General features: G+C 37.9%; 2 protein-coding genes and 1 pseudogene across 2 annotated transcripts in view; all 3 read right to left on the bottom strand.

The window, feature by feature from the left end:
- LOC125852918 (geraniol 8-hydroxylase-like) overlaps window positions 1-8,112 on the bottom strand; it is a 47,361-nt gene extending 39,249 nt beyond the window's left edge. Inside the window, exon 1 of the mRNA XM_049532604.1 lies at window positions 8,056-8,112. The gene's annotated coding sequence lies outside the window, so the exon portion shown is untranslated. The remainder of the gene's footprint in view (window positions 1-8,055) is intronic.
- Window positions 6,529-8,188, bottom strand: LOC125852916 (geraniol 8-hydroxylase-like; annotated as a pseudogene).
- Window positions 8,189-11,730: 3,542 nt separating this feature from the next.
- Window positions 11,731-23,983, bottom strand: LOC125852915 (geraniol 8-hydroxylase-like). Its single transcript, XM_049532602.1, has 3 exons — window positions 23,387-23,983; window positions 23,025-23,306; window positions 11,731-12,336 (listed from the first exon to the last, which is right to left on the bottom strand). Exons 1-3 carry the CDS (start codon window positions 23,981-23,983, stop codon window positions 11,731-11,733), a joined length of 1,485 nt encoding a protein of 494 aa, XP_049388559.1.
- Between the last annotated feature and the right edge of the window lie 846 nt (window positions 23,984-24,829).

Raw genomic sequence — 24,829 nt, 5'->3', positions numbered from 1 at the left:
TCATAGTGATGGTTGTCGGTTAGAGAAACTCCCACAAAGGTATATTACTTTATTATATATACATTGAGTTATTATCGTATTTCTCAATACATTGAATTGCTACCTAGTTTTTAAATACTTTACATAAACAACATCTTTATTGTTGTTTATTTTTGCATTGAGTTAAGTATCCATGAGTTGAGTAAAGTTGAGGTAAGTGTTTCTTTCAAATTTCAGTTCAAGATTATGTGTTGTTTAGATTTCCCCTCGCATAATCGTACATTCAATGTACTGGCGTCATTTGGCCTGCATTATTTTATTATGCAAATACAGGTAACCAGGATGAGCATCCAGCGCTTCGTTTATCCAGTCAGAGTCAGTTGGTGAGCCTCCTTGCTTCCGGAGGATTTCCCTTTTATTTCTTTATTATTCTAGATTATTTGGATGTTATGGGTCTTGTCCCGATGTCCATCTCAGTTGTTAGAGGCTTCATAGACATTTAGTTATTAGTTGTTTAGTCTTGTCATTTCAATTATGTTGATTACCAGACTTGAGTTGCCACTTTGGCTAGTTGAATGTTTATTTTAAAAACATTAAAGATAATATTTCTAAAACATTCCAAGTTATCTTGAGTAAAGTTGCATTTTGATTTCTTTTATATGTTTAGAGTCTTCCGTTGAGTAGTAAGTCAGGCCAATGATTCGCTTGGGCCAATAGTGGTTCTCGAGTGTCAGTCCCACCCGGGGTGTAGGCTCGAGGAATGACAGATGGCTTCTTGTTTGTCCTCAATGGCGAATGCTTCGAAGAATATTGAACACAAATAGCTTGTCTACAAATAGGCTTGATGCAAATCAACTTCTAAGATCTCCTAAGGTAAAAGAATTGATTGATTATTGTGAAAAATATAGTCAACAAGGTAATGCTTTGGATGTAGCGTTTGATCAACGTCGATTAAAAAAAATGTAAGACACCTAAATTGGGAAAAATTTTAAAGTTTCAATGGTCTTTAAACATTTTTTTGGATACTATCTTTTCTAGTTCATCTTTTGGTGTCGACGAAACTTGCCACTAATACAATCCCTTAGTGGCGACTAATTAACTTTTTGGTGGCGACAAAAGTTGCCACTAATACACTCTTTTAGTGGCGACAAAAGTTACCACTAATACTATCCTTTAGTGGCGACGAATAAATCTTTTGGTGGCGACAAAAGTTGCCACTAATACAGTCTTTTAGTGGCAACTAATTAATCATTTGGTGGCGACAAACGTTGCCACTAATACAATCTTTAGTGGCGACGAATTAATCTTTTGGTGGCGATAAAAGTTGCCACTAATACAATTCTTTATATTCTAGCTAAATTGTTCAGCATAGGCACCAAAAAACTTCCACCAGGTCCATCACCATGGCCAATTATTGGAAATCTTCACTTATTAGGTGCAAAATCCCAGGTATCTTGCAAAAATTTATGGTCCAATTATGAGTTTAAAAATTAGGTCAAATAACAACAGTGGTCATTTCTTCATCAACCATTGCAAAACAAATCCTTAAAACTCAAGATCATGCTTTTTCAACATATAGATTTATTCCTAATGCCATTCAAGCACACAACTATTGCATATCTAAATTGCTAGATAGGGGATTCAAACTGATCATGACCATCCACTATAACAAACCCGCCTGGATCGTTGAGCTATCACACTCAATTATTTTAAGAAAGTTAAAGTCTACATATTACCTAATAGGCTTAAACTCATATCCTTTAATCGTGGTTGAAAAAGTTTCGCTAATGCCTAAATTAAGATAATACAAGATAGTTGCAATTTTTAAATCTTGAATTCGTCTCTGATTATACTAAATATACTTTAAAAATTATACGAATAATATACCAAGTTTAATCAGATGACCATAGGTTCACGTGACCCGTTTTTAAGTATAAATTCCCCATTGATTTCTCCATCCTTAACTAAATATTCTGGTTTGGACCTTGAAAATGGAGAAACTTCTGGTAGCAAAGTGCTCCCCTTTCTAGACTCTACATGCTGCGAATCTAGATATTTTCAACCTTTTTGAGTATATATACGCACCAAATCTCCCATCGATCAGATATCTCTAAAGTTTAATTTCTCGACTTTTCTTCTATGGGAAAATGCAATTTATATCGTGCTTAGGAAGGATGCTCTCTAAATTCATATTAATTGCTTTCGTTATTATGTTATATTATTTGATCACTGTATCAAAGAAATATGACGACTAACACAAGTATTGTTAGTTTTATTTTAATAATTTTTTTATAATATTGTTATTTTCTACTTGTTATTAATAATTGGGAAAAAGGATGGATTTACCCCCGAACTTTAATAAATGGTATGCATATGCCCTCCGTTATACTTTGCGTCCACATAAGCCCCTGCCGTCTAATTACAGGTACACATATACCCCTCTCACTAACGAATCCCTAATTTCTTACACGTGTCTTAATCCTATTGAACTACCCGTTTGACCATTTTTTTTGCCCATAACCAATACCCACCCAATTTCCTCTATAAGGAATCCTAATTAAAACACCCAAATTAACACACCAAAATCCGTCCCTTTTCCCCTCCAACTTTCAAGTCTCCACCAAACAATCTTGAATTTATGAATTGATCACCAAAATTTGATACTAAAACCAATTGACACTCATTAATCATGGCCTCCGATAACGAGTTCCCGCCACAATGAGTGACAAAACATCCAACAGAACGATGAGATAACATCAATTGTTGCTCTGTCTATCCTGAATGAACAATGCATTTCCCTTGTGTTCTCTCTTTGAAACCTTCTGGTAATGCCTCTTCGATTGTCTCAGCTTCAATAGGCGGTTGTAAAGCAGCTAAAATGGATAACCAGTAAGTTCAAGTCCCAAAACCAGTTCTTGAAATTGATCTTTCTTGAGATTACATTCTCTACCAAATGCACACAAAATAACCGTCTTTTCTTGGAAATTTTTGAGCCATTTTGACCAATTTTCCTCTGTATTTGAAGTCTCTATTGGTTCGGGCAATATTGGCCCGGCTAACACAACTGGTTTCTTGAACTTATGCTCAACAATTTCACAACAACCACTAGGTGAAATCACCATTAAACCACATTTAAACCATCAACTAGCAAGACCCAATAACAATATTAACTCATATTTGCTAAATCACACCCCAAGAATGGGGGTTTTTAGCCACACATCAAGAAATAGAAAATTATACCTTCAATGATGTTGAAATCAAATGGGTATAGAGAAATAAGTCTTGATTTAGGCAAAGAAAGAAGAATCAATGAAACCCTTTTTTTTTCAAGTCTTCAAAACCCTCTCAAACTTGAGCAAAAATAAGAGTTACAAAATAAAATATCTAATTGTGAGTATTCTAATGAAACTTGATACTTAAAACTAATATAGAGCTAGTATTTATAGTGTTCAGAATTAATGCTGCAACGGATTATTCGGCAAGGTTAGTGGGAACACCAATCAACTCGGCGATTCGCCCATCGTCTGGTTCATCGCCTTCCTTGCTTGACTACAACATCTCTGCGTTCTGGATCATTGGGTGGTATAGTACTGCTTCGCGGAACTGTTCGACGACACGCTGACTGCTCCTTTTCACCGCCGATTTGATCCTCTTCCTTCAGGGCTCAACACATTGGAACAAAAGGCAGAGTAAGACTCTTTGGAAATTTGCCAAGTGGAGTTGGCGATGCTCAGGCATCCATTTCTTCACTCTTTTCACTCTTTTTGTTCCTTTTTGCGACATAGTGTCCATGTTTTCCTTAAATCTTCAAATACCTGAAACTTAAGAGTTTTTATTAGATATTGGGATAAAAGAGGCATTTGAGGATACTAATTCTATTAAAATAAAGCCCTAAATGAGTCCAATTTGAGGACTCATCAGCTTCCGGAAGTTATGTGAACTTTTCATGTTCCTTGTCAAATAAAAGTAATTTATAGTGCAAGTGCAGTGATTTTCTAGAAACTAGTTAATAGATACCTTGGAACAAAGATGGATTATTCATCCTTGAAAAGATTTTGTATTCTTCTATGTTAAAAGAACCATACATGTATAAAATTTATTCGGCGTGAATCTGAGTTAATCGAAACTTCAATAAATATATCAAGCACCAATAAAGAAAAAGGGAACACAAGAGATGAGGATATGAACTAATTACAACTCATGAAGATCAATTTCTCTTTATAATTACGTATTTTAACTTCATATTATTGCTACGACTAATATATACTTGAACGATATTATCAATATTTAATGATAAAAATAAATCATCAAAATACTAATCGATTTCCATCCAAGTTAAGTAAAAGGAAAATATCAAAAAGCTTACTTTTAGTTAGTGGGATAGTTGAGTGCTAAGAAGCTTCAATCATGCTACTCAGACTAAATACTACATATGTTGAGATTTCCAAATAGCCCCCTTTCCATCTTGGTGATTGAAATATAGTCATTATCATAAAGCATCAAATTATACATATGAAATTTCAACACATGAGCTAAATTTGACACTAATGCTCATATAGGTACTAGTTAATGTGTGGACAAATGGTCAAGATCCCAGCTTCGTGGGAAGATCCTTTGGTGTTTAAACATGAGAGGTTCTTGGATTAAGAAGTGGATGTACGAGGAAAAGATTTTGAACTAATTCCATTTGGTGTTGGTCAAAGAATATGCCCTGAATTACCACTAGCAGCATTGAGAATGGTTCCAGTAATGTTGGATTCACTCTTTAATTCTTTCGATTGGAAACTTGAAGAAGCCACTAGACATGGAGGAGAAATTTGGTATCACTTTAGCCAAAGCCCGTCCTTTGCGAGCTATTCCCTCTCCTATTTGACGGAGAATTTTATTTTTTTCGTCCCTCACACAATAAGACGCAAATGGTACCTTGGACATATGATGTTTTGTTTCATATGATGTTAGTACTCATTATTCGAGTATTGTTTCATGTAGTGATTTGCTATTTACTATAAGGAATAAGGGGCGTTTGGTTAAACTTACTCGAAAGAACCAAACAAAAACATTTTAATCCTCTCTTCACCTAACTTGCTCAGACTTTTCAAAGATATAACCTAGTGTTTTTGGAGGGTCTAAACAACATAGCTCTTCACAATGTGTCTTCAAAATTTAAACAATAGTACTGTTATCTCATGTATTCAGGTTAGTAAAAAAATACAGAAACAGAAAAAAGATGAAATTGATAGAATGATTTTTAATCCGAGTCCACAGAAACCACTGTGTTTCCTTAAGAAATTTAATCCCCTCACTGTACCCGAGGTTGCAAATTAATTCCTCCCAAGATAAAACGGATTAACCTGTTAAAGAAGTAGCGGTACCTCAAACTTCAATAACTTCAGCGAACGCAAGAACAGCAACAAGAGCACACACAGACTCAGTCGATTGACAATTTTATTTATGTAAGAAAATGTATGCAGAGAGGAAAAATTTCAGTGTTTGAAAAAACGAAAAAGACCTCTTATTTATAGCCATTTGCAGCAAGGAACACATCTGTTCAAACCCATATTTTTCCCGAACATTGTGTCCTTTGGGAAAAGTAACGACTTTTCGGAAGGAATACCGTTTGGGAAAAGTAACGACTTTTTGGAAGGATTACCGTTACACGTGAATTTCAAATAAATTCAGTTGCGCCAAATTAATTCTGTTATTTAATTAACATTCTGAATTAATTTATAAGAGAAAGGAAATGATTTAACAAGATTGATTAAATAAATTTTGTCCAAAAATATTATCAATCAATCATTTGCCGAAGCCCAAGCCGAAGCCGAGCGAGCGACGATGACAGCGCGAGGGGGCACCTTCTTCTTAACCCTTTAAGAACTAAAGGAAGTGTTTCCTAATATAAGGACAACAATTTCCTTTCTTCTACCGATATGGTAAAAATGACCTTTCATTTGCACTTTTGCAATGATGACTTTTCATTTTCCCTCCAAAATTGGTTCCCCCACTTTCATTGGTTCTTCCACTTTCCATTTTCTCTTTTTATTTCCCATTCACTCCTTGCTAAACCCAACAAGTACATTTATTCACAATCATCTAGGCCGGACGAGGTAAAACTTACGTGCACTCAATATTTATATCATACCAATAGTGAATTAATTAATGTCATGAGATATATGATTTGGTGTAAATTCGAGTGTGGATAAGTACTTACCAACCGACTGGCAACATCAAAGAGGAGATGGGAAAACTCGTAAAGGATGAGCGTTGGGTGTGATGAAACCAAACTTCAACACTGGTAAAAAAAAAGATAGATAATTCATTGTTGCGAAGACTTATTATTATTCTTTTATAAGAATACATATGTATATAGGTGTCTTCAAAATTTGAACAGTGTTACAATATTTATTCTGAGCATCATGATCTTCTTACTTTTATTCTCCTATATATGGTTTTAAAGAAAATGATAAAACTTTCGCTTACTCAATGTTTACATCATATATGATTTGGTGTAAACTCGAATATGGATAAGTATTTATTGACCAATCGATAACATCAAAGAGGAGATGGGATAGCTAGTAATGGATGAGCTTTGGGTGTGATGAAACCAAATTTCTCATTCATGTCTAAATCTTTTGGCTCAATGCCAGACTCAAGTTTCCAATTGAACGAATTCAACATCGAGCCCAACATTACTGGGACCATTCTCAATGCAAGTGGCAAGCCAGGGAATATTCTTCGACCAGCACCAAATGGAATCAATTCAAAATCTTTTCCTCGCACATCTAATTCTAAACTCTGGAATCTCTCGGGTTTAAATACCAAAGGGTCCTCCCAAAAAGTAGAATCTCGACCAATTGCCCATGCGTTCACTAGTACTAGTGAACCCTTGGGGATGATATAGTCACACAATTCAACATCCTGATCTACTCTGCGGGGGACTAAGAATGGAGATGGTGGGTGCATTCTTAATGTTTCTTTGACGATAAATTGCAAGTAAGGGAGTCGGGATACATCAACTTCCTCTATCCTTTTTCCTTTTCCAACGAAGTGCAAGCTCAGCTTGGGCTTTCTTCATAATCTCTGATTGTCTTAGTATTTCTGCCATTGCACATTCTAATGTAATTGTAGATGTATCAGTACCACCAACAATTAAGTCCTGTAACGTTTTATAATTCTCTTAATAAACTTGAAAAAACATTTTAACTAACTAGCATATTTAATAATTAAAAGAATAAAAGAGAAGAGCACGAACTAGGAACATGGATTTTATATGATTTTGATCGATCTCTTTGGGATTTTGTGCACTGTGGTTGAGAACCACTTCCAAAAAATCACTCTTTTCATCATGGTTCATTTTCTTTTCCTCCAGTCGCTCATTTAACAAATCATCAAAAAGCTTAGACAACTTATCAAAATAGATGTTTGTGTGATACCTTATTCTTTGAGGATCAATGTTTTCTAGTATGGGAAAAAAATCCACTAGGTTGATCTTACCAGCCTCATGTATGATGCCAAAGATCGCGTCCTTCAACTCGACCTTTAAATTTTGAAAATAGTTATATATCTAATGTATCCATCATTCAATACAAAAGAAAAAATCAAAACAAAGGGTGGGGCGCTCTACCTTAGAATTCGATAAATGGTCAACCAAGTCCTTAGAGAAAAGGGTGTTTGACAACATATTGATAATAGTCTTGAAAGCAACATGACCTACATTCAAAGCTTCACCTTGTTGACTACATTCTTCACAATAAGCAATCAATTCTTTCACTTTTTGAGACCTTAGATGTTGATTTGCATCAAGCCTTTTGTAAGAAAAGATATTTGTGTTCAAAATTCTCTTAATTGTTCTCCATTGAGGACAAACAGGAAGCCATACCACAGAAAAATCCCAATAGTTTTGTGCTTGAACTACCTTAGGAATAAATCTACTTGAAAAGTCTAAGTCTTGTTTTTGAAGTACTTGTTTTGCCATGATCGATGAAGAAATAACCACTACTCTCATTTGTCCTATTTTTAAACTCATAATTGGACCATAAGTTTTTGCAAGATTGGCTAGTGATACACGAGGTTTTGCACCTAATAAGTGAAGATTTCCAATAATTGGCCATGGTGATGGACCTGGTGGAAGTTTTTTGGTGCCCCTACTGGACAATTTTGCTAGAAAAATCAAAGCAAAAATTGATGTCAACACAAGTATATAATAATTCATGATGCAAACTAAAGCTCCCCCACTCTATTGACAATATATGTTGATACTTGATATGTAAGGAAGTTTATATATATTCCAAAAATAATAGGCAATGTGAATAAAAACTTGTGAGTAAACTTTCTTGGTTCTATTATCTACTAGCATAGTGTGAAAAAAAATGGATTTGTAGAGTAATTACTAAGGCCTGACTTTTGTGGAACCTTTTTGGTCTATAATAACTATTTTTATTCATGAAATAGTCACATGCTCATTCGATCTCAAAACAGTTGTCACGTTTGTTTCTCGATCGTGAATTTAACTAATTGAGAGCTAAATTTGATCAAATCATTTCAATATTTTCAAATTAAACTTTAAAAATTTAAAAATTGTAAGTAAAATACTATAAGTTGCAATGCTTCTCATAAGATGAATATGATGATCAAACATAATTAATTCTAAATTATTGATCAAAGTTTATTTAGTTTAACTCTTGAAAAACTTGAAAGAATAAAATAATTCTAACTGAATTTCTTGACTATAGTCCTAAGTTTGAATAATAAAAAATGATAGTAATTAATTAAAAAGTAACTAATATTTTCACAACAGAAATTATGGTCTTTGAATTGCACACGTTCTTCAAAAATGTGTTTGAATTTTAATTTTTGTATAGTAAAAAGAGAGACAATGGTTAAAAATGCATCTAGACTATCACTTCAATTTCTACGAGTTTCATACTTTAATAATCAGATCCCTTTTTTCTATTTGAATTATCACTATTTTTGTAATGAAACACACCTAATTGAGTAAATAGCGATAGTTGGGATAGAAAAAAGAGAACAACGAATAGTTGATCTAGTCAGCTTCGAGGTATGTTTCAATACACAATGATAATAATTTAGGAAGAAAAAAAGAATCATGTGATAATTGGAGTATGCCACTGGCGAAAAAATGATAGTTGGTATTTTTTACTATTCACATTTTTTAAGATATATGTTTGAATTTTTTACGTTTGGTCCTTGGCAAAACATATATAAGTAATAAGCATTTGAGTTGCATATTTCTTATATTAATAAGAGTGTTGAAGTTGAATGAAATAGAAGAGTACTATGGATTATTTTACACTTTTGTTAGGTTCAATTTTTGCTAGCATTTTACTTCATTTTGTATCAAAAAGAAGTAATAAAAAGCTTCCACCAGGACCACTACAATTACCAATTATTGGCAATTTATTTCACTTGTTAGGTGCAAAACCCCATATATGATATATATATTATATCACTAGTCAATCAAGCCAAAAACTATGGTCCAATTATATATGAGTTTAAAATTAGGGCACATAACAACTCTCATCAACCATGGCAAAACAAGTCCTACCAAACCAAGACCAAAAATTTTCCAATAAATTTATCCCTAATCACTATAAAAAATTATCTCTAGCGGCAATTAATTGATGATAATAGCTCAATTGCCGCTAAATATATATTTTTAGCGGCAATTAACACTCTTTGTATATGTCTCTAAAGCATTTAGCTACATTGGATCTATTGACACTTAACCAATACCGGTAAAGACTTTACCAATCTTTATTAATGTTAAATTCTCGATGACGTGGGTCCCACTAGGTGGGGGTTCATGTGTTCGGACGAACCCACTAGCTTTTTCGTAGACCCTATATTTGTATTAGAAAATTAATCTAAATGAATTTCTTGACTATAGTCCTAAGTTTGAATAATAAAATAGCGATAGTTGGGATAGAAAAAAAAGAACAACGAATAGTTGATCTAGTCAGCTTCGAGGTATGTTTCAATACATAATGATAATAATTCAGGAAGGAAAAAAGAATCATGTGATAATTGGAGTATGCCACTGGCGAAAAAAATGATAGTTGGTGTTTTCTACCATTAACATTTTTTAAGATATATGTTTGAATTTTTTACGTTTGGTCCTTGACAAAACATATATAAGTAATAAGCATTTGAGTTGCATATTTCTTACATTAATAAGAGTGTTGAAGTTGAATGAAATAGAAGAGTACTATGGATTATTTTACACTTTTTGTTAGGACCGAAAAAAGCAGGTGTAACGGGGAAGTTAGCAAAGCAAACCTCGAAAGACCATGAGTAAGAAGACAAACGAGAAATATACAAAGACACAAAGATTTAACGTGGTTCGGTCAATAGAGCTACGTCCACAAAGGAGATGAGCAATCCACTATATAAACATGAGAGTACAAAATATAGAGAGAAATAACCTCAACCAATTCACTCGGAATACATGGGAGGTTCACACAAGTGATAACGTATCAAGCTTGTGACCCACAAATTCTCTCCCTAGCCAAAACTCTCAAAGCCTTTAAGACTACATTGTGAATGCTAATTAAGTTAGAAGGAACAAGCCTATATTTATAGAATCCTACACCTTTCCTACAAGAAAAGGACTAGTAAAATATTAAAACCTTTTTCTAAAAGGAAAACCTATTTATGGTAAGAAATCAGGGCAAATAAACCCCAACACTTTTGTTAGGTTCAATTTTTGCTAGCATTTTACTTCATTTTGTATCAAAAAGAAGTAATAAAAAGCTTCCACCAGGACCACTACAATTGCCAATTATTGGCAATTTATTTCACTTTTTAGGTACAAAACCCCATATATGATATATATTATATCACTAGTCAATCTAGCCAAAAACTATGGTCCAATTATATATGAGTTTAAAATTAGGGCACATAACAACTCTCATCAACCATGGCAAAACAAGTCCTACCAACCAAGACCAAAAATTTTCCAATAAATTTATCCCTAATCACTACATAAAAAATGATCTCTAGCGGCAATTAATTGATGATAATAGCTCAATTGTCGCTAAATATGTATTTTTAGCGGCAATTAACACTCTTTGTATATGTCTCTAAAGCATTTAGCTACATTGGATCTATTGACACTTAACCAATACCGGTAAAGACTTTAACAATCTTTATCAATGTTAAATTCTCGGTGACGTGGGTCCCACTAGGTGGGGGTTCATGGGTTCGGACGAACCCACTAGCTTTTTCGTAGACCCTATATTTGTATTAGAAAATTAAATCAATATATGTATATTAACATGTGAACCCCCAAACAAAATTGATTTAGAACCCCAAACTCCTAATCTTGGCTCCGCATATATACATTTATTTTACCAAGTTATTTGTGCTTTTTGATGATTTGATAAATGAGGATTCGAGGAAAAGAGAATAAGTGACGACGGTATTGAAAACAATGATGTTTTGGAAATGTTTCTCAAAATTCAAGAAGAAAATTCTGAAGAAATTGATCAAAATCACATCAAATCCTTGCTCCTGGTTTGTGCTTCATTTTTTATCATCTACTTTATCTTCACTATCATCAAGATAAAATGCATCAAAAGAAGATGGAGTAATGCATCGGTTACTTTTCTTTAATAAGAATCCATATACATAGGTGTCTTCAAAATTTGAACAATGTTACATTTATTCTGATATCAGATATATATGATTTGGTGTAAATTCAAGTATGGATACGTACTTACCAACCGACTGATAACATCAAAGAGGAGATGGGATAACTCGTAAAGGATGAGCTTTGGGTGTGATGAAACCAAATTTCTCATCCATGTCTAGGTCTTTTGGGTCAATGCCCGCCTCAAGTTTCCAATTGAACGAATTCACCATCGAGCCCAACATAACGTGAACCATTCTCAATGCAAGAGGCAAGCCAGGACATATTCTTCGACCAGCACCAAATGGAATCAATTCAAAATCTTTTCCTCGCACATCCAATTCTAAACTCTGGAATCTCTCAGGTTTAAATATCAAAGGTTCCTCCCAAAAAGTAGAATCTCGACCAATCGCCCACACGTTGACTAGTACCAATGAACCCTTCGGGATGATATAGTCAAACAATTTAACATCATGGACTACTCTGCGTGGGATTAAGAATGGAGCTGGTGGATGCATTCTTAGTGTTTCGTTGACGATAAATTGCAAGTATGGGAGTCGGGATACATCATCTTCTTTTATTGATTTTCCTTTTCCAACGACTTCTGCAAGCTCAACTTGGGCTTTTTTCATAATCTCTGGTTGTCTAAGCGTTTCTGCCATTGCCCATTCTAGTGTGTTTGTAGTTGTATCAATACCAGCAATAAATGAGTCCTATAACATTTTGTAATTCTCCCAATTAACCATGCATTGAATACAACTAGTTACCAATACAAGAAAAAACTATATCATATTATATACTCCAAGGTTTGGGAAAAATAGTCCTTATAGCTAGGTTTGAAAAATCCATTAAGTTTGGAGGATACTTGGGACTGACATATAAAAGTTGTAATTGTGAACTAATTCTTTATAGTATTATTCTTTTCATTCGTAGTGGAAAACTTTCTCTACTTTTGCCTCGAGAACATAGGATTAGTTGAGTCTTGTTAAAAAGGATAAAAGAGAGAACCAGATGTAATGACCCGAAAGGTCATTTTGGTAATTTTTCGTGGAAATGACTATTTTGCCCTTTCGGTAGTTGCCCCGAGTCCCATGTTTTGTGGTTGTAAAGTTGGTTTGAGGAAAAGTTGGTAAAAAGTTGAGTTTTTGAGAAGTTGAGTTTTTATAAGTTAAAGTTGGTTAAAAAGTACTTTTTCGAGTCATTTGGAGTTTCGGGACTCGGATCGGATTTCCGTCGATTCCGGCGGTTTTAGAATATCGAAACGGGTCTGTGTGAAGTTACGGAGTGGAATTTGGAGTTGAAACGAAGAATTGAGGTCCTAAGTTGCTAAAGTTGTGAAATTTTGATAAAGAGTTGACTTTGGTCAACATATGAGGTTCCGAGGCTCAAATTGAAATTCCGAGAGTACCGTTGGTTTCGGGAGGCGATTCTAAGTCTAGAATGAGTCTTGGTTGAATTTTTAGACGCTCTGTTTGAGTTTCGAATTTTTTTGGCGTTAAACTAGTTTCTTGGCATCTTATTGAATTTCGGGTCAAGGAGTCCTCGAATTCAAATTCCGACGGTTCCATTGAGTCCAGAACGTCGAATTTAGTGGGGGTACATATTTAGTTTGTGTGCACGAGATTCCGAACGAATCCCGAGGGTCCAACGGAGACTTAAACTTTGGTGTTATTGTTCTGTTTCAGCTGCAAAAGCAGTCCTTTTTAAGTCAAAAAACAATAGCCATTTTCCCCCAACTTGAAAAATACTCATTTCTCCATTTTTAGACTTTGAGAGCTCGAAAATAGGTGATTTCAATTGGGTTTTCGCAAGGATTTCATTGGGTAAGTTATTTCCAACTTATATCTTTGATTTCCATCGATTATTTATGGATTTTAACATCAAAATTTGAGATCTCAACTGTAAAATTTGGGGGTTTTTGCCTAATCTGAATTTAATAGAAAATTTGAGTTTGTGAACTCATTTCAACTCCTTTTTCGAAACGGTTTTCACTATTGGATTCTAAATTTCTTGGGGAACATTTTTCACTAAAAATTTCCAAATTTCGAGAACATTTTTCGGAACGAGATTTTGGTGTTGTTAGATTCGTATTGATTGTGGGATTCCATTTATGAATAGATTGTGGTGATTTGGAGCGTGCTCGGAAGGGTAAAACTCAGATTTGAGTTACTAGTTGAAGTGTTTTGAGGCAAGTGACTTCTAAACTTTGTTAAACTCTTAGACTACACATAACTACTTTCCTAATTGTGTTGGAGAGTAATGGGGATTGAGGATGAGTTCTATTTGTTGATTGAAATTGTTGTAATTGAAAGATGGGGAATAAAACGAGCTAAATGTGTTATATGTGACTTGCATTTGTTGAATAAGTCATGTGATAACTGATATTGAGGGGATAGAAGAGCATGAGTAGGCTATGACTGATACAGACATTGATGTTGAGACAGATGATGTGTAATACTATGATGTGGTCGTGATATGGTTGTGATTAAGACAGACGATGTGTAATACTATGATGTGGTCGTGATATGGTTGTGATTGAAACAGATGATGTGTAATACTATGATGTGGTTATGATATGGTTGTGATTGAGACAGACGATGTGTAATACTATGATGTGGTCGTGATATGATTGTGATTGATGACATGTGCATATTCATTATTCATCCCATGTGTGAACTATCTGTTGCATGAGTTCTGAGACACTGATATGAGGATGGATGGATATGAGATACAGTTGAGACTAGCTCCGGCTAAAGATATATGAGATGGACTAGCTCCGGCTAACGATTTGGATGCCGATGGGATCTGGTTCCGACGGTGATACATGGTCCATGTGTGGCCCCCATGGATTCTGATTTGAGTATTCAGCGCGGACTGATTACGTCAACAGATGTGTATCGTAGGACAAACATGCATCACGACTACATGACATTATTATTGCATTTGCATCGCATTTGACTTCATCTTTGTCTGTGGTGTGTGGACTTTACCTATTTGCCCCTCTTCATGTGATATATGATATATTTGCTCTTACATGAGGATATGAGGTTGATGTCGAGACACTGTTGGATATATCTGTTGATTATGAATTGTGTAGTATATGTTGTTGGTTCGCTGTTAGAATGAAGCTTCGGTGGTTCGGTTGGGATTGAAAGGAGTTGTTTGTAGCTGCTAGTTTAGCTTAGTTTAGTGTTACTTGCGAGTACCTGTTGCTTTTGGTACTCACCCTTGCTTCTACACAGTTGTGTAGGTTGACAGCTCTATCAGATCCGGCTTATTACTTATCTTCAGATTAGAGCTTCCAGACTTACTTGAGAGGTAGCGGTTCATTCCAGACGTGCCCTCAAGTTATCTATATTTATTGTTCTGTTATATTCTAGAACTTTACTATGAGACTTGTATATTTTAATCAGATTCCGTATTAGAGGTTTGTACATGTGACAACCAATTTTGGGGTTATGTTGAGTTTATTTAAAGACTTTCGCTTATCTTTCTATGTTATTCTAGTTTTATTAATTCCGTATCGTCGGGTTTTTGGGTGTTAGGCTGACGTGTTCGGTGGGGTTTGGGCTCGTGCCATCACATCCGGTTTTGGGGTGTGACAAAAAATGGTATCAGAGCCCAGGTTCGAAGGTCTCACATGTACAAACCAAGTCTTAGTAGAGTCTTGAGGATCGGTACGGAGACGTCTGTACTTATCTTCGAGAGGCTATGAAGACTGTTAGGAAAGACTTCTTTTTTTTCATTCCGTTTTTATCGTGCGAGGTTGTTATCGTGGGTGTTGAGTATCGCGTGTTGTTTTTGGCAGATGCCGAGGACTAGAGCTACTGGAGTTAGGGGGAGGCAGCCCCCGAGGTCAGAGTTGAGGCCCCAGCTAGGGGTAGAGGTCTGGCTAGTGGCCAAGTACGTGGTCGAGGCCGTGCCAGAGGAGCGACACCTGCCCGAGGCCGAGGTAGAGAGCCTTCACCTGAGCCATAGATTGGAGTAGCTGCAGAGCAGGCTCCTGCGGGCCATACACCCCCAGTTCATGATGACAGACTCGACAGGATATTTGGGTTATTGGAGCGTCTTGCTCAGGGTACAGCAGGTATACCAGCGGGGTTACAAGCTGGGGTAGGGGCACAGGCCCCTGGTTATCAGCATCAGATTCCAGTGGTTCCAGAGCCGGTGGTTCAGCTACCACAGGTTCCAGCACCGGTTGTAGGTGTACCGGTGGCCCTTGAGGTGGCCTTGGCAGATGATGACCAGGTTTGCTATGAGCGGTTTCAAAAAATGAAACCACCTCAGTTTTATAGTGCTAAGACTGATGATGCTCACGAGTTTTTGACCTTGAGTCGAGAGATGTTGGCGGCGGTACGCATGTTAGATGAGAGGGGTGTCCAATTTGTATCCCTTCAGTTACGCGGTGTCGCTAGGGAGTGGCTGAGGACCTTCATGAGTTCGAGACCAGCGGGATCTCCTCCCATGGAGTGGAGTGAGTTTGCTAGTGCCTTCGAGGGTCGTTTCATCCCTTAGAGTGTACAGGAGGAGAGTCGTATGAGGTTTGAGAGTTTGGTGCAGGGTAGCATGTCAGTCGCAGATTACGAGGCTCGATTCTGTCAGTTGTCGACACATGCCTCTGCTTGGATTTCAGGTGAGCCTGAGCCGATTCGCAGATTTGTCAGGGGTTTGACTCCCACTATCCGTAGTTATGTGTTTAAATCATCTCGAGAGGGTGCTTCCTTCCAGACTATAGTGAGTGCAGCCAGAGAGGCTGAGTTGCTTGAATGGGATGATTTTGGTGGGCCCAAGAGGGTCCGTACAGGTGGTCAGTATTCGGGTACCTCGTCAGGAGGTAGGGGCCCACACAGGGGAGGCGGGTTCTTCCTGCGTCAGAGGCCAGTATATGCTTCATTACCAGCTATCGAGGGTGGGCCAGTAGCTCGGGGTCCTCCAGGTTCGGGTCGAAGTGGTTATAGCATTACTTCGGGTTCTTCACAGTCAGGATCCACATCGAGGTCTTGTTATGGTTGCGGTGATCCAGGCCACTTGATTCGTCAGTGTCCACATCAGACTCAGTCTGGACCACACCGTACTGTCTCCGCGGTCCCAGAGAGAGATTCAACACCTCCGGCTAGAGGTCGGGGTCGGGGACCGGCATCTGGTAGAGGCGGACGAGCTTCGGGTAGAGGTGCTAGTGGCGCCTCAGGTTCACAGAGTGGGGGCAGAGGTGCCCAATGTTATGTTTTTCCTGGGAAGCCCGAGGCTGAGGCTTCTAATGCAGTTATCACAGGTATCATCTCAGTTTGTCATCGGCCTGCTTCCGTGTTATTTGATCCTGGTTCTACATTCTCATATGTGTCTACATATTTTGCTTCCGGCCTTGAGTTGACTTGTGATCGTATGTCTGTGCCTATTAGAGTCTCTACACCCGTAGGTGAACCGTTAGTGGTGAATCAAGTATATCGATCTTGTCTTGTTGTCTTATCGGGGTATGAGACTTGGGTGGATATAATTCTTCTTGATATGTTAGACTTTGATGTCATATTGGGTATGGACTGACTTTCCCCCTATCATGCGCTTCTTGATTGTTATGCTAAGACTGTCACCTTAGCTATTTCGGGTATTCCTAGAGTGGAGTGGAGAGGGACTAGTGGTTCGTATCCCAACAAGGTCATATCTCATATTCGGGCTCAGAGGATGATTGACCGGGGTTGTTTATCTTATTTGGCCTTTATTCGGGATGTTGGAGCTGAGTCACCGGCCATGGAGTCTATTCCGGTGGTTCAGAAGTTCCCTGATGTGTTTCCCGAGGATCTACCTGGTGTTCTTCTTGTTCGTGATATTGACTTCTCTATTGACTTGGAGCCGGGCACCAAGCCCATATCTATTCCACCTTATCATATGGCTCCAGCTGAGTTGAAGGATCAGATTCAGGACTTATTGAGTAAAGGATTCATACGCCCTAGTGTGTCGCCTTGTGGTGCACCGGTCTTATTTGTGAAGAAGAAAAATGGGTCAATGAGGATGTGTATTGACTATAGACAGTTGAACAAGGTAACAGTGAAGAACAAGTATCCCCTTCCCCGTATTGATGACTTGTTTGATCAGCTTCAGGAGACAGCCTTGTTCTCTAAGATCGACTTGAGATCTGGGTATCATCAGTTGAGTATTAAGCCTTCAGATGTGGCGAAGACAGCTTTTCGCACACGATATGGTCATTATGAGTTTTTGGTGATGTCATTTGGGCTCACCAATGCCCCTGCGACGTTCATGGAGTTGATGAATTGAGTGTTTTGCCCATACTTGGATTCCTTCGTGATTGTGTTTATTGATGACATCTTGGTATATTCCAAGAACGAGGCGGATCATGCTTGTCATTTGAGGGCCGTGCTACAGAAGTTGAGACATGAGAAGTTGTATGCCAAATTGTCTAAGTGTGAGTTTTGGCTTGAGTCAGTGGCTTTCCTAGGGCACGTGGTGTCTAAGGATGGAGTTAGGGTTGATCCGGCCAAGATTGAGGCGGTTCAGGGTTGGACTAGACCTACATCACCTACTGAGATTCGGAGTTTTGTTGGCTTGGCGGGTTACTATCGGCGTTTTGTTCAAGGATTCTCTACTATAGCTGCGCCGTTGACCAGATTGACTCAGCAGACGGTTCCTTTTCATTGGTCACCCGAGTGTGAGGCGAGCTTCCAAAGGCTCAAATCCCTATTGACTTCAGCACCTGTCTTGACTTTGCCAGAGGAGGGTGTTGGATTTACTGTTTATTGTGACACTTCGGATGTTGGACTTGGAGGTGTTTTGATGCAGAAGGGTAAGGTTGTAGCCTATGCCTCTAGACTGCTGAAGGCACATGAGAGGAATTACCCCACTCATGATTTGGAGTTGGAGGCTGTGGTATTTATGCTTAAGCTGTGGAGACATTACCTATATGGTGTTCATTGCGAGGTATTTACTGATCATAGGAGCCTACAATACATATTCACTCAACGGGATCTGAACTTGAGACAGCGTAGGTGGCTTGAGTTGCTCAAGGACTACGACATGACCATTTTGTATCACCCCGGGAAGGCCAATGTGGTGGCCGATGCCTTGAGTAGGAAGACTCCTAGTATGGGGAGTCTTTCCGCGATTAGTGTTGAGAGTCGGCCTTTGGTTCGGGATGTTCAGAGGTTATTTGACAGCATGGTGAGATTTTGGGTTTCTGAGGAGAGTGGAGGTGTGTTTGCCTTCATTGAGGCCCGTTCATCTTTGATGGAGCAGATTAGAGAGCATCAGTATGAGGATGCGAAGTTATGTCTTATCCGGGACAAGGTGATGAGTGGTGAAGCCAAGAAGGCTAAGATTGACTCCGAGGGTGTATTGAGGATTGAGGGCCGGATATGTGTGCCCAAGGTTGGTGATTTGATCAGATTGATTCTTGAGGAGGCTCATTATTCTAGGTATTCTATTCATCCCGGAGCGGCGAAGATGTATCATGATCTTAGTCAGCACTATTGGTGGTGTGGGATGAAGAGGGATATTGTAGAGTTTGTGGCTAGGTGCTTGACATGTCAGCAGGTCAAGTGTGAGCACCAGAAGCCTGGTGGTGTGACTCAGAAGATGCCCATTCCTACTTGGAAGTGGGAGAGGATTGCTATGGACTTCGTAGTTTGATTGCCTACCACCGTGGGTGGTTATGATTCTATATGGGTGGTCGTCGACAGACTGACCAAGTCAGCTCATTTCATCCCGGTTCGAGTGAGGTATACAGCGGAGAAGTTGGCTCAGTTTTATATTAGTCAGATTGTGCGGTTACACGGAGTGCCGGTGTCCATTGTGTCTGACATGGGTTCAGTATTCACTTCTCATTTCTGGAGAGCATTACAGCATGATTTGGGCATTAGACTCGACATGAGCACAACTTTTCACCCTCAGACTGACGGTCAGTCTGAGAGGACCATTCAGGTGTTGGAGGACATGCTTCGGGCTTGCGTGATCGACTTTGGTACTAGATGGGATCAGCACTTGCCATTGGCAGAGTTCGCCTACAACAACAGTTATCATTCTAGCATTGGGATGGCACCTTTTGAGGCACTGTATGGTAGGCGGTGTAGATCACCTATTGGATGGTTTGATTCAGCGGAGGTGGACTCCCTTGGTACTGATATTCTTAGAGAGGATATGGAGCGTGTTCGTGTGATTCAGAGTAGGCTCTTGACTGCCCAGAGTAGGCAGAAGAGCTATGCTGACAGGAGGGTTCGACCCTTAGAGTTCATGGTGGGTGATCGAGTTTGGCTTCGGGTATCGCCCATGAAGGGTGTGATGAGATTTGGGAAGAAGGGCAAGCTCAGCCCTAGGTTCATTGGCCCATATGAGATTTTGGAGAGGATGGGAGAGGTGGCTTACAAGTTAGCCTTGCCACCTAGTTTGACAGCCGTGCATCCAGTTTTCCATGTTTCTATGCTCCGGAAGTATGTTCCGGATGAGTCTCACGTGATTTCGGTTGAGTCGGTGGAGTTGAGTCCAGATTTGACATTTGAGGAGGAGCCTATAGCTATTTTGGACAGACAGGTTCGCAAGCTCCGGACCAAGGACATCGTTTCAGTGAAGGTTCAGTGGAGGCATCGATCAGATAGGGAGGCGACTTGGGAGTCCGAGGATGATATGCGGGTCCGATATCCCCAGCTTTTCGAGGCTTCAGGTACTTTCTTTTACTTTATGTTCGAGGACGAACATGGTTTTTAGTGGTGAATATTGTAATGACCCGAAAGGTCATTTTGGTAATTTTTCGTGGAAATGACTATTTTGCCCTTTCGGTAGTTGCCCCGAGTCCCATGTTTTGTGGTTGTAAAGTTAGTTTGAGGAAAAGTTGGTAAAAAGTTGAGTTTTTGAGAAGTTGAGTTTTTATGAGTTAAAGTTGGTTAAAAAGTGCTTTTTCGAGTTATTTGGAGTTTCGGGACTCGGATCGGATTTCCGTCGATTCCGGCAGTTTTAGAATGTCGAAACGGGTCTGTGTGAAGTTACGGAGTTGAATTTGGAGTTGAAACGAAGAATTGAGGTCCTAAGTTGCTAAAGTTGTGAAATTGTGATAAAGAGTTGACTTTGGTCAACATATGAGGTTCCGAGGCTCGGATTGAAATTCCGAGAGTACCGTTGGTTTCGGGAGGCGATTCTAAGTCTAGAATGAGTCTTGGTTGAATTTTTAGACGCTCCGTTTGAGTTTCGAATTTTTTTGGCGTTAAACTAGTTTCTTGGCATCTTATTGAATTTCGGGTCAAGGAGTCCTCGAATTCAAATTCCGACGGTTCCATTAAGTCCGGAACGTCGAATTTAGTGGGGGTACATATTTAGTTTGTGTGCACGAGATTCCGAACGAATCCCGAGGGTCCAACGGGGACTTAAACTTTGGTGTTATTGTTGTGTTTCAGCTGCAATAGCAGTCCTTTTTAAGTCAAAAAACAGTAGCCATTTTCCCCCAACTTGAAAAATACCCATTTCTCCATTTTTAGACTTTGAGAGCTCGAAAATAGGTGATTTCAAGTGGGTTTTCGCAAGGAATTCATTGGGTAAGTTATTTCCAACTTATATCTTTGATTTCCATCGATTATTTATGGATTTTAACATCAAAATTTGAGATCTCAACTGAAAAATTTGGGGGTTTTTGCCTAATCCGAATTTAATAGAAAATTTGAGTTTGTGAACTCATTTCAACTCCTTTTTCGAAACGGTTTTCACTATTGGATTCTAAATTTCTTGGGGAACATTTTTCACTAAAAATTTCCAGATTTCGAGAATATTTTTCGGAACGAGATTTTTTTGACCATTTTACCCTTTTCTCCAAATTTCACGATATTGGTGTTGTTAGATTCGTATTGATTGTGAGATTCCATTTATGAATAGATTGTGGTGATTTGGAGCGTGCTCGGAAGGGTAAAACTCAAATTTGAGTTACTAGTTGAAGTGTTTTGAGGCAAGTGACTTCTAAACTTTGTTAAACTCTTAGACTACACATGACTACTTTCCTAATTGTGTTGGGGAGTAATGGGGATTGAGGATGAGTTTTATTTGTTGATTGAAATTGTTGTAATTGAAAGATGGGGAATAAAACGAGCTAAATGTGTTATATGTGACTTGAATTTGTTGAATAAGTCATGTGATAACTGATATTGAGGGGATAGAAGAGCATGAGTAGGCTATGATTGATACAGACATTGATGTTGAGACAGATGATGTGTAATACTATGATGTGGTCGTGATATGGTTGTGATTGAGACAGACGATGTGTAATACTATGATGTGGTCGTGATATGGTTGTGATTGAGACAGACGATGTGTAATACTATGATGTGGTCGTGATATGGTTGTGATTGAGACAGATGATGTGTAATACTATGATGTGATCGTGATATGGTTGTGATTGAGACAGATGATGTGTAATACTATGATGTGATCGTGATATGATTGTGATTGATGACATGTGCATATTCATTATTCATCCCATGTGTGAACTATCTGTTGCATGAGTTCTGAGACACTGATATGAGGATGGATGGATATAAGACACAGTTGTGACTAGCTCCGGCTAGAGATATATGAGATGGACTAGCTCCGGCTAGCGATTTGGATGCCGATGGGATCTGGTTCCGGCGGTGATACATGGCCCATGTGTGGCCCCCATGGGTTCTGATTTGAGTATTCAGCGCTGACTGATTACGTCAACAGATGTGTATCGTAGGACAGACATGCATCACGACTACATGACATCATTATTGCATTTGCATCGCATTTGACTTCATCTTTGTCTGTGGTGTGTGGACTTTACCTATTTGCCCCTCTTCATGTGATATATGATATATTTGCTCTTACATGAGGATATGAGGTTGATGTCGAGACATTGTTGGATATATCTGTTGATTATGAATTGTGTAGTATAGGTTGTTGGTTCGCTGTTAGAATGAAGTTTTGGTGGTTCGGTTGGGATTGAAAGGAGTTGTTTGTAGCTACTAGTTTAGCTTAGTTTAGTGTTACTTGCGAGTACCTGTTGCTTTTGGTACTCACCTTTGCTTCTACACAGTTGTGTAGGTTGACAACTCTATCAGATCCGACTTATTACTCATCTTCAGATTAGAGCTTCCAGACTTACTTGAGAGGTAGCGGTTCATCCAGACGTGCCCTCAAGTTATCTATATTTATTGTTCTGTTCTATTCTAGAACTTTACTATGAGACTTGTATATTTTAATCAGATTCCGTATTAGAGGTTTGTACATGTGACAACCAATTCTGGGGTTATGTTGAGTTTATTTAAAGACTTTCGCTTATCTTTCTATCTTATTCTTGTTTTATTAATTCCGTATCATCGGGTTTTTGGGTGTTAGGCTGACGTGTCCGGTGGGGTTTGGGCACGTGCCATCACATCCGGTTTTGGGGTGTGACAACCAGGAGCATGGATTTTATATGATTCTGATTGATCTCTTGAGTATTTTCTGCGTTGAGAAGCACTTCCAGAACATCACTCTTTTCACAGCATCCCCTTCTCTTTTCCTCCAATCGCTCATTGATCCACCCATCAAAAAGTTCAAACAACTTACCAATATGAATGGCTGCATGACACCTTATTCCTTGAAAATCAATCTTTTCAAGTATGGGGAAAAAATCCACTAGGTTGATCTTCCCAACCTCATTCATGATGCGCCAAATAACATCCTTCAACTCATCAACCTTTAAATTTTTAAAAAAGGGTATGCCATAAGCATTTATATCAACATTTTAGTATATCAAATGCATTATTCAAACTCTACCTTTGAATCCGAAAAAGGGTTAGCCAAGTCCTTGGAGAAAAGGGTGTTCGACAACAAAGTGAGAATAGTCTTGAAAGCAACTTGACTTACATCCAAAGCTTCACCTTGTTGACTACATTTTTCACAATAATCAATCAATTCTTTCACCTTTTGAGATCTTAGATGTTGATTTGCATCAAGACTATTAGGTGAGACCATTTTTGTATTCAATATTCTTCGAAGCATTCGCCATTGAGGACAAACATGAAGCCATACCACGGAGAATTTGGAATAGTTGTGTGCTTGAAGAACATTAGGAATAAATCTAATTGAAAAGGCTTGATCTTGATTTTGGAGGACTTGTTTTGCAATGTTTGAAGAAGAAATAACCACTGTTGTTATTTGTCCTAACTTTAAACTCATAATTGGACCATAGTTTTTTGCAAGATTGGCTAGTGATATATGAGGTTTTGCACCTAACAAATGAAAGTTGCCAATAATTGGCCATGGTGATGGACCTGGTGGAAGTTTTTTGTTCCCTTTGTTGCTTATTTTTGCTATAATATAAAGAAAAATCAAAGCAAAAATTGATACGAACACAAGTATATAATAATCCATCACTCCTTCATCTAACTTTGATACTATTCCAAAGTTGATGTTTAAAGAAGCTGCCAAGTGTGCATATATATTCATTTGATTTGTGTATTGCACGTATATTACTTTTAAGGGTATTATTTGTTGGAAGATTTTAGTCTTATTAATTAGTAGAAAATTCTCTCTTTGGTTATTTTATAGAAAGTATTTAACGGCAACTTAATTTTGTATTGACTTTTCATTTTTAGCATATCATGATCAATACAAATTTTGTATTGACTTTTCATTATTAGCATTTAATGGCAACTTATTCACATAAAGCAATACAAAAAATCTGATCGGAAAAACTAAGTAGCAAGGCAATACGTGCTATGTATTCTTTAATTTTGAGTAAATTTCTTGATCTATAGCGTGAAAATGGATGGGTAGAGTAATTACTAAAGCCTAACTTTTGTTGAAATAAATTATGCATATTGTTTTCATGCTCATATATATTACTCCTTCGATTTTAAGATAGTTGTCACGTTTTACTTTTCAGTAGCTAATTTGACTAATTGAAAGCTAAATTTGATTAGATCCATTCAATATTTATAAATTAAAATTTAAATATTCAGAAGTTATACAAAAAGTACTATTAGATCATACAATTCTTCTCTCATATCAATAATGTGAAAAAATATATATTTTAAATTATTGCTCAAAGTTTATTTTGTTTGACTCTTGAAAAATGTGACAGGTATATTGGGATGGTAGAAAATTGGTATGGTTTTAACCAAAGACCGTCCTTGGCGGGCTATCCCCTCTCCTATTTGACGGAGAATTTTATTTTTTCGTCCCTCACACAACACACGCAAATGGTACCACGATGTT

Source organism: Solanum stenotomum, unplaced genomic scaffold, assembly GCF_019186545.1.
Source record: "Solanum stenotomum isolate F172 unplaced genomic scaffold, ASM1918654v1 scaffold6733, whole genome shotgun sequence".
NCBI classification, from domain to species: Eukaryota; Viridiplantae; Streptophyta; class Magnoliopsida; order Solanales; family Solanaceae; genus Solanum; species Solanum stenotomum.
This window is presented reverse-complemented; position numbering and strand designations above follow the sequence as displayed.

Excerpts from the sequence above, each read along its gene's own strand:
- LOC125852915 (XM_049532602.1), bottom strand. The coding sequence starts at position 23,983 with ATGGATTATTATATACTTGTGTTCGTATCAATTTTTGCTTTGATTTTT. Across the intron at positions 23,307-23,386 it reads ACCCTTTTTCGGATTCAAAG|GTTGATGAGTTGAAGGATGT; the intron begins GTAGAGTTTGAA and ends AAAAATTTAAAG. Across the intron at positions 12,337-23,024 it reads ATATAAAATCCATGCTCCTG|GACTCATTTATTGCTGGTAT; the intron begins GTTGTCACACCC and ends AAAATGTTATAG.